This window comes from Nicotiana attenuata, unplaced genomic scaffold (genome assembly GCF_001879085.1).
Source record: "Nicotiana attenuata strain UT unplaced genomic scaffold, NIATTr2, whole genome shotgun sequence".
Taxonomy (NCBI): domain Eukaryota; kingdom Viridiplantae; phylum Streptophyta; class Magnoliopsida; order Solanales; family Solanaceae; genus Nicotiana; species Nicotiana attenuata.
Genome location: NW_017670354.1, coordinates 218471 through 228962, shown reverse-complemented (window position 1 = coordinate 228962; position 10492 = coordinate 218471). Strand labels below are relative to the sequence as shown.

The 10492-nt window shown below is 35.1% G+C and overlaps 1 protein-coding gene across 1 annotated transcript; it reads right to left on the bottom strand.

Annotated features, from left to right (window-relative positions):
- Positions 1–5118: 5118 nt before the first annotated feature.
- Positions 5119–9585, bottom strand: LOC109238276 (very-long-chain 3-oxoacyl-CoA reductase 1-like). The gene is made up of 3 exons (XM_019404714.1): positions 8860–9585; positions 6739–6808; positions 5119–5489 (listed from the first exon to the last, which is right to left on the bottom strand). The coding sequence occupies exons 1-3, from the start codon at positions 9471–9473 to the stop codon at positions 5229–5231; spliced, it is 945 nt and encodes a 314-aa protein (XP_019260259.1). The 5' UTR covers positions 9474–9585; the 3' UTR covers positions 5119–5228.
- Positions 9586–10492: the final 907 nt, after the last annotated feature.

Here is a 10492-nt window from a genome sequence, read left to right as displayed (position 1 = left end):
TAACATCTATATATCTCGGAATCACTCCTACAAGGCATAAAACACACCGTAGTGCAAAACACAAGCGATTAAAGCTCAAACTCAATTAAAGTGCAGTAAATTAGAGTGTAATAAGCGACTAAAATACGTAATTATAGCCTATCATCAACACCCCACACTTAACCCATTGCTTGTCCTCGAGCAATCAAACTACACTTCTTTTTTTATAGACACGACCTTTTTAAACAATTCTCCTAACTCATCACACCAAGAGTATTTAAAATAGACTAAGCACAAAAGCGTAACATCTTCACCTCAAGATTTGACTCACAAGTACCACATGTTGTTCACAACTCACCCACTTACTCTAACATAGAGGTCACTGACATTACCTTTCCTTCATGAATCAAGTGCCCTCACACAACAAAAGAGAGTAGTTCCACACAATAAAATTTAAGAACACTTAGGAACTCAAGATAAAAAGAATTCACTCACTCTCAGAAATAACATTCATATGCCACAAAAGATGCACCATAAGCTTGCCCGTAATGTACTACTCCACTAATCGAGCTCATTCAATCTAGGATCAATTAGGACTTTATTTGGTTGTAATGTAGGCTACGGGACGGGTAGGATATATTTGGATATAAGAGTGACTACACCTCCCTAAGCACTTTAATACATACATTTTAACATTTAAACCCCATACTTATGTCAAACCAAAATTTCACCTTTACATCAATATAAATTACCCCATTCTTCTTTAAGCACACTTACGTCAAGAGCCACCACTTATCAAGGAATTTTTTTTCACAACAATCCAACTATATTTTTTTTCAATTCAAGTGGCTCTTCCTTTTTCAAAACAGTGCACCTTTCTCCTTATTCAATTAGTTCTACTCAAAAGCCAAACCAACCACCCCACACTCTAACTTTTACAAAGTTCATAACAATTCAAGTGCTCATGAGAGGTGAAAAGGTTCAAATAGATGGTTAATTAAAACAAGGGTAAGGCTTGTAATGTGGTTGCCAAAGAAACAGGATTACAGGCTCAAAGGGGTTAACTACGATACATAACCATTAGGCGGGTAAAATATACATATCTGGCTTAACAAAGAAATGCCTATATCACTTCCTAGACTGAATAAAACTACTATTTCGCTTTGCAAACACACGAGACAAGTTCTAGGCATCAAATGCAATGCACAGAATAACACCAAACCTCACACACACATGGCACATAAATCACTCAGGATTGGATTCATCAAGACACTCTAGTCAAAGCAGTTAAGCAAATTTAAAATCATACAATTTAAGGTACTTATACAAGAGTCAAAAACTGAGCCTAAGCGTCACAACCAAAGTACTCACTATTCTCAAGGCATAACAAAGTCAAGAGATATTGCTCCAATTCAAAACACAACACAATGGCTCCTATTCCTAAAAAAAACTAACTACACCCGGTTCAAATAAAACTCTTGGAAAAGAACCGTAGCACAAAGAAAAATCAAGGGGGAATTATTATACTACCTACAAATTTTTATTTTTTCTTTAGACTTAAATTCCTTAAGAAAATTGTCTAATAGATCCATCGTCGGGAAAAGTCCAATCTTTAAAAAAAACTATTTAATTAAACTAATACAGCTAAAGTAGCATGAAAAGTCACCCAGACAATCTCATCACCCCACACTTAAAATTGTGCATTGTCCCCCAATGCACACCATAACTAATAGAAGGGTAAAAGAGACTCCCTGGTAGGCCAAAGGCCGAAACACTAAACAACTCATGGGGTACTCAGACTTCTCCCAAGCTTGGTTCTTCGTGCGGGTACCTCACACTTAGTTCCAGCCATTTGGTTTGCTGTTGCATCCTTCCAATACCTTTGCTTTCCATTCTCCTAAAAAAATAAAAAATTGACACTACAAAAATAATACAATTAAAAAACAATTAAAAAAAAATAAAAGAAAGCAATAAAGTTGGGTTGCCTCCCAACAAGCGCTTGATTTAACGTCGCGGCACTACGCGAATCACTTTTTGCCTCCACCTCGAGCTTATGAATTGAACCCCAAGTTTTGCTTCAAGCTTATGATTATGCTCTTGGGGCGGTACAAATTCTTGCGAGCCAAAAATTATATAAAATCTTATGCACTTGTTGGCTCTCGACTGAGGAGTGTCACCTTGCCTAGACGGCCTTGAAAAATCCAAAATATAAGGCTCATCTACCTCTTCCTTGGACTCCTTTTTATGCTCATAAGGGTGAATTTCCATTTCACCGTCTGAACATAATGTAGAGAAGTGTTTGGAATGAGGCCCAACGCGCTCAAATACATGAACTTCAAGATTTTTAACCTCCTCAACACCAATCACACTAGAGTCAACTAAATTTGTATCTTCAACGTCCTTGGTTGACTCTAGTATTACTTCTTCAACATTGACATCCTCAAATTCTAGTTGGCTAGGTTGTTGATGTTCTACTCTGACCTCCCCAATTAACACCTCAAATTTATGCTCTTCTTGGCTACTATCCTCAATATTGGCTTGTTGAGCATTAAAAGCTCCAACCACTTGACTCAATTGAGCCTCCAACTTGCGAATAGTTGCCTCTTGCCTTTCTATGTGCAATTGTTTCTCATTATTTTGTTCCAGAAGGCACTTTAGCATATCCTTGATCTCCTTCAGGTCCGCATTCCCAGGTTCTTTGTTCCTATTAACTTCACTAGAAAAGGTAAAACCATCATAGTAAGGGGTTGGGGGAAGATAAGAAATATAAGAACAACCATAAAAGTGACCATTTTTACTACCACACACATCACACACATTCCACAAAAAAGATTGAGTTGGTGCATATAACTCGCTCTCGGGAACATTTTGAAAATTTTTCCACAGGTGGTTTCCTTCACAATATGTATGGAGATCAATAGTAGAATTATATACACCTAAATTCCCATAATTCCAAGATGCCATGTTTCTCAAATCAACAGTTATAAAAAAATTAAAATAAAATAAAAGTTCAAACTTGAACCCTAGCAATATATACAGCTACAACTACACCGTTAGTTCCCCGGCAACGGCGCCAAAATTTGATCACGCCCAACTCTAGTCCTAAAAAGGATAAGCGGTCGCTACAAATATAATCCGATCTAAAAGTCCGGAGTCGAATCCCACAGAGAACTAAGGCTTAGCTGTATCTGTTTAATATCACCAAGAAGACAAGATTGAAAATAAATAAACAGCTGAAAACTAACTATGCTTGAATTGTAAAAAATTAGAATAAAGTTCTAAGGTAATGGTTTCCCCCGTTGTTGATTTCCTTGGTTGTATGTTTCTTATAGCGTTGACCTAGTTGCCTCTATCAATCATGAACTCTCCAGCTATCATAAATATCTCTCAAGCAATTATGATAATTTACTAGACGCACTCTCTCAAGCTACGCTAGCTAGATTCGCATTACAATTCACTTAGATCGCACCCGAGGTATCGTTATCTCTAATCCGACCTCTAAACCCTCGGTTATGACTCTCGCCTATACTCCGGGAGTGATGTTGTTCAAACAACTACCTAAATATGCACTCTCTCTCAAGCAGATACATAATAAATAGGAACGGCTAATTGAGGATCCTTTCAATTAACCACAATCAAAACGTAGTTGAACAAATAGAGATAAACAACCAATTCAAAACTATATTAATATAACAACCAAATCATCCCCAACGGGTTCCATCAAAACCCTAGAAAACAAATTAGCTATTCATAATAGTATGTAAAACTACAATACTAAAAATCATAACCAACAATGAAAAATAGGAAGAAGAAGGAGAAACTCATTGAAGAATTCCGCCTTGCTCCCAATGTGTTCTTGCCTCCTTAGGTCTAAGATATGTCCAAAATATGTCCCCCTCTCCTTCAAAATAAGTTTAGGACCCCTTTTATACAAGTTGAAATAGTGTAGGGACGAAATAACCTTGTCCCGGACGAAATAGGACTTCTTTTTGACGCCTGGAGCGGCGCGGCCGCGGCCAAAACGCGGTAGGACCGCGTTCAGACAAGCTCTCTGATTTTCTGCCGCGGTCAGTTCCGCGGTCGCGGTTTCGATCGCGTTTTTGACCCTGTTCCGTCTGGAATTTGAAAAAATGTAAAACATGAAAGTTGTAGCCCTTTGAGTTAGCTTTCCAACCATATATTGTGGAGCCCAGATGGAGTTCTGAGAAAAAAGTTATGTGCATTTTTCTAGACAGTGCGCAATATGCCTACTCGAGTCTTCGTTTTGTTGCTTTATCATCCGTTGATCCCCGAATACGATCCCGGCTTAATTCCTTGGGCTTTTACTCAGACTTCAAAGCTCCAAATCACTTGAATTCATTCCATAACATCTATATATATCGGAATCACTCCTACAAGGCATAAAACACACCGTAGTGCAAAACACTAGCGATTAAAGCTCAAACTCAATTAAAGTGCAGTAAATTAGAGTGTAATAAGCGACTAAAATACGTAATTATAGCCTATCATCAATACCCTATCAGTATATGATATATACCAGGTCGGTATCATAGAGGACTGCGTATTTTTCTGAAAGAATGAACTAGATCTCCATGATACCCTATGATATATACTATGTGGGGATCATAAACGACTGAGTATATTTCTGAAAGGAACGAACCAGACCTCTATAATATATACCATGTGGGTGTCATAGAGGACTGATGAGTATTTATTTAATTTGATGGGTAGAAAAAAAAAAGGGATAGGCAAGAATAATTAGTTTGATTTTTATGGATAATTTTACCGTTTTTCCTTAATTTTTGGACGAGGTAAACAGATTAAATTATTATAGGTCATTTTCAAACTTTTCGTCTTTGATCAGATAGTATAAAATAATTCGGCAAGTTACATATTTGGTTGATCGGCCAAAAAAAAATTAGTGTTGCTGACTTTATCTCATTCTACTAACTTTCCGGATAACTCCGAAATTAAAATAGTTAAAGTTGCAACAAAGAGAATACTTGTTCCACTTTGGTGCAAAGTTTGATAATAGTCCAGTGATTTACTCTTTTCAATATTTTCTTTATTCTTTTTCGTTTTCTTTTTTAGACAAGCAATGCCTACATATGCCCAGCAATTCTTAAAGCAGAAGGCAGATACAAGGCAATATTACTAAAGGATTTCAAATAAGTATAATACAGTAGTATTTGCCTCATTACTTTAAAAGGCAATTCTTTACTTTATTCATTCTGTTACAACTGCTTTTCTTACTTCATCTTTGCAAGTTTGGTCTCCTTGTGCAAGCCTCTCTTTCTCATCCCATTAAAATACTTGAACAGAAGGTGATCCAGCAGTTTCTCAGGGAGTGCTCGAATGATGAATCCTTGAATAGCATGTGGCCAGTAAGGCACGCAAATTTCCCCATAACCAATCCATCTTATGCTCGCTTTACTATATGTTTCGGCTGATGGAACGAACAAAGAAGATTTCTTTATATATGTCATCTTTGTTGCCACTAGCAGCGGAATCTAGAAAATACAAACATGTTCATCAGTCAATACGCAGCATATGATTTTTCAATTAGGGATAAATTCCTTTTGTTTGGGGCGGCCCTTCCATAAAGCAAGTAAAGCAACTACTTTAGGCTCCACATTTGTGGAGGCCCCATTTTTTGTTACACCTAATAGGCTGTGTACAAATTTAAAAAAAGGTTTCGTGAAGAGGAATAGTTTGATTTCTCACTTTAACAAGTATAGAGAAAGGGATTTGCAACTGCTATGGTTTCTGCCAAGAAAATTGCACTTGAAATGAATATCGAACCTAATTTCTTAAGAACGTGTGATATATAGGGAGTAACAACTTGATGAGAATGTTGATAATAAAATCTCAAATGTTTCGAAGAGTCCTCTGGAGTTGATTAATTTATATATAGTAGATAAGACTATTTTTTTAACTTCAAAATAGATATGAACAATTAGAAGCGTACGAAAATATTTTTGATTTTCCATTTAGCAATAAAAACTAAGATCACTAGATGATGAAAATTTGAAAAAATATTGCCTTAATCTTGAATGGTAATAATCAATTCGATATTGATGGAGATTTATTTTCGAAATTAAAAGTATTAAGGAAAATAGTACAATTAGAAGATAATAGTTTAATTGATACACTCGGTCAAATAAAAATATTTGATTCTTTTTCCGGTGCCTATATTGCTTATGGAATAATGTTAATAACTCTTGTTACCGCGCTTCAGCAGAAAGAAGTTTTCAAAATTAAAATTGATCAAATCTTACCTAAGATCAACAATGTCTCAAGAAAGCTTAAATAGCTATATTGTCAATTAAGAAAGACTTATTAGGAGTTATTGATTAAAAGAAAATTATTAATAACTTTGTATCTAAAGAAAAATAGACTTCAAATAAGTAAATAATTTTTTTTATAAAAAAAATGTTAAGACCTCTTAAAAAGTTTGGCTTTAGGCCACAAAACTCGTCGGACCGCCCGCCGGCAAGACGGAATATTACCAATTCAGTGGCATAAAACTTAAACCTTCTAACAAAATTAACCGGTTGGATAGGAAAGCTATGACATGTGTAAATCCTGGATGATTCAGTTTCTTAACATCAAGTTGCAACATGCTGTTGGTAAACACGAAGTTAGAGGTCTAACAAGAAAAGTAAAGCATCATTTGGAATTATTTTAAAGTCCTCCGTTAAGTTTCCTATCATTATATATTGCCTTTTACGATTATACATTGAGTAACAAAGAACCTACCTGACACTGAACATCGATTCCTTGTTGCTTGTATTCAACACTCAGGGATTTTGACAACATCTGTACGTACCTGCATTTGGAGCTTAGACTTCATTTTAATTTGTCACCCCATTAAGCTTTTAATTTCTGGATGGTTGTATGATGAGAAAAATACAGTATAGCTACAAAGTTTCGATTACTCATATGCCTATTTGTATCCACCAATATAGGACACTTAAAAAATGTAACCAAGGGGTGCTATGTATTAGTGGAGGCGTCAAACTCGAAGGGATAAGCAAACAACACAAATAAATACAACTATGATGAATTCAATTTCATTCGAATAAGAATAAAATCACAAGTGTCAACTTCAATTCCCAGTTTTAAGGTGAAATACAACTATATTTGCATTATAAAGAAGAACCAAACCTATTCCAATCCAACTCCCTAAATTCGTAATTGTCTCGTTTCCTATCCTAGAACTGAAATGTAAAAAGAGACTATGTTTTGTCCACAGCAGGTGAAAAGTATCTATCAGATCATTTAAAACTCGTGTCTACATCAAAAATTGGTTGGTAATTAGAAAAGATGATCAATTTGAGTGCCTACAAAATTATTCGAGGTATGCACAGACCAGTCCAGACACCACAGATAGTCGAAACCGGTCGAAGTACATGAAAGATTCTTTTTCGTACCATCAAAGGATGAAATTAGAACTCTTCCGTAAGGTAGACTTACACAATATTTTCTTGGATAAAAAAAACTTTATACCAGAAATTAAAAAATCGTGGCTTAAAAAGATACTTAAAAAATTGTTTGAGTAGTGTTACATTATTTTGGTAAAAAAAAAAAAAAAATCGTAGGAGTAAATATCTTACGAGCAGAAAATAAAAAATAAAAAAACATTTCACATAAATACAGCCTAGAAAATAGAGCAGTCAAAACGGGCCAGCCCAACCCAGCCCAGTCTTGCCCAAGTCTCGTGGGCTTTTAAAATTTGATAGGTTAGGACGGGCCGGCCCGCCATATGAATGGGCCTTAAAATGGCCCCAACCCAGCCCTAAGAAGGCTGCGGGCTAGGGCGGGTCGGCACTACAACTTTTTTTAGAAAAAAGAATTTCTTTAAATCCTTAAATATTTTTTCGTGACATAGTCGATTAATCAGGTAAACAACTTTTGTGTGCATATAGCGTAAAAAAAGCTTGATATTTGAGAGGAATCTTGTAATTGAAATGTAAATTCTCTATATCTCTAAATATTATTTTTTAAAGTTACATGAATATTATCTTAATACTTTTCTTTCATTTTCCTTAGATTCGGGGATTGCTTCAATAAGTTTATATGCTGAGGTTTTTTTAGTTTAAGATTAACATCATTTGCTGATTTCATCATTATAGTCCATGAAATTTTTAAAATTTCTGAAATTTGCTAGTGGTTAATTTATTTGTGTGTGTATTTAAAATTGATTTTTTTCCATCTGAAGAGTAGCTTAAATATTAATAATATGTTAAAGTAATCCAAACTAATCGTTGGCCACTTAAAGTAATATTTTCTTTTGAAAAAAGATTATCAGTGGCCACCTAAAACCTTTCATGTTCATTATTCATCAAGCAAAATAAAAACTAATTTTGTCATATTACATGCATCTCAAAAATATAAATTCTAGTTGATATTGAAGGTAAATGAGCAATCTAGAGTTGGGAATGAGGATTATAGTTAATAATTTTTTTAGTTTTTAGTTTCTTAAATATTAAATATTTGATAGTTAATTAATTTTTGGCCCATGGGCTGGCCCAAGCCCAGCCTCGGTCAAGCCTCAAGGGCCACCGGGCTGATTTGGGTCGGGCTTATAAGCCTCAGTTTTAAATGGGATCAAAAAATCCTAGCCCAACCCTAACCAAGAAGCGAGTTGGGTTGGACTGGCCTCACAGGCCAAGCCCATTTGACGGCTCTACTAGAAAACATTTTTAGAAAAACTATTTCAATTTTTTTTAAAGGTTCAACCAAACACAATTAGAGAACTCTCTTTTAATAGATGTAAAAACTGAAAAGCGCCAGTAGAATAATTTCTTAATTTTATACTTTTTTTAATTTAAATCCAAGTCATTAATTTCAAGTCTGGAAAATTCAGAAGATTCTTACGCTTTGGTGGCGGCATAGATGGAGTAGAGAGGATAGGATGAGACAGTTGCGGAGGAGCCTGATCCTATGTTGACAATAGCACCCTTTTTCTTCTCCAACATCCTCGGAATAATCGACTTTGTCACCCACGTTAACCCCTCCATATTCACCTTCATCAAACACATCATCAACTCCAAATCAACCTCATGCATAAATCTCGCATAAGGATATGCCAATCCAGCATTATTAATCAATATTCCAACATCAACACCATCAACAGTTTCTTCTATTTTCTTTACAATTTCTTCTGGTGGACACTTTGCAAAATCTATAACAACAGTTTTAATGAACATTTTTCCTCTATATCTTTCATGGATTGCATTAGCAGTTTCCTCAAGTTTTGAAGGGTTTCTTCCAACTAAAATGAGATTTAGACCTTTATTTGCCAATTCAAATGCGAGGGCTTTGCCTATTCCGTCGGTGGAGCCAGTAATCAGAGCCCATGAACCGTATTCTTTCAAATTCTTAGATGGTCTGAAGAAGCTTCCCCATACCCATATGGAAAAGCTTAGAACGGATTTGGAAATAGAAATTAAGCCAAGAAAAAGAATAAAGTAATGCAAATACGTCTCCATTATCACTGGGAAGAAGCTCGCTTTGAGCCACCTACCTTGTTAAGAATAATTTATGGAAATTAATCAAGTCTAAGTGGGACAGTCACAAGGTATCTTTCACTACCCGCAAACTCCGGGAGACTCCTAGGGTTAACTGCATAAAAGTTAAATTCCGCAACTTCCAAGCTGTCTACATTTTGAATTTATCGACACTGTCTAAAATATATAAGTACTTCCTCCCTTCCAATTTATGAGAACATGTATGATTGGGCACGTTATTTAAGAAATAATGATGACTTTTAAAATTTGTGGTCATAAACAAGTCAAAAAGGGTGTCAGAGTATTTGTGTGCATGGTTATAAAAGTTTCTCATAATGGTAGAATTGTAAGTTTAAGCTACTCCCTCTGGTCCACAATAAATGACCAATTTGATTTTGGCACGTCCATTAAGAAAATACTAAATTCTATACAAAATTACCTAGTATGACTAAACTACCCTTAATTAAATATTTAATGTGAGGAGTAAGAAAACTTTTTAGGGATATGTACATAAGGGTAATTTTCTAAAAACAAATTGAATTCTTTCTTGATTATATAAATGGACACTTATTTTGGACCAAAATAAAAAAGCAAATTGGTCACTTACAGCTTGTTTGGATGGTTGTTCCTCGTTGTATCGTATTGCATTGTTATTCCAAAACAATGTTTGTTTTGATTGTTTCATTAAAATTGGTTGCATTGTATTGTTAAATCCATTGTTCCGGAACAATGGAAAGTCCCCTTTTTTGAAACAACCGATTTGGTGTGGTGGAATTGTTTCCTATTTTTCTTTTCAATTATGCCCTAACTTATTACTCCACAATTCTATTTTACCCTCTACCTTTTTTTCTATTTTAACTCCAAATCTCTAACCTATAACCTACTTTATTTTTTTCCAAAACTTCTGCCACCAACGTTAAAGGTGTTTTGCCGCCTTTTGTTTTATTTTTTCTCCTAATTTGCTTTTAACTCAATTCTAATTAGTTGTGCTCTTTTGTTTT

Excerpts from the sequence above, each read along its gene's own strand:
- LOC109238276 (XM_019404714.1), bottom strand. The coding sequence starts at position 9,473 with ATGGAGACGTATTTGCATTACTTTATTCTTTTTCTTGGCTTAATTTCT. Across the intron at positions 6,809-8,859 it reads ATCTATGCCGCCACCAAAGC|GTACGTACAGATGTTGTCAA; the intron begins GTAAGAATCTTC and ends CTCCAAATGCAG. Across the intron at positions 5,490-6,738 it reads GAATCGATGTTCAGTGTCAG|ATTCCGCTGCTAGTGGCAAC; the intron begins GTAGGTTCTTTG and ends TGTATTTTCTAG.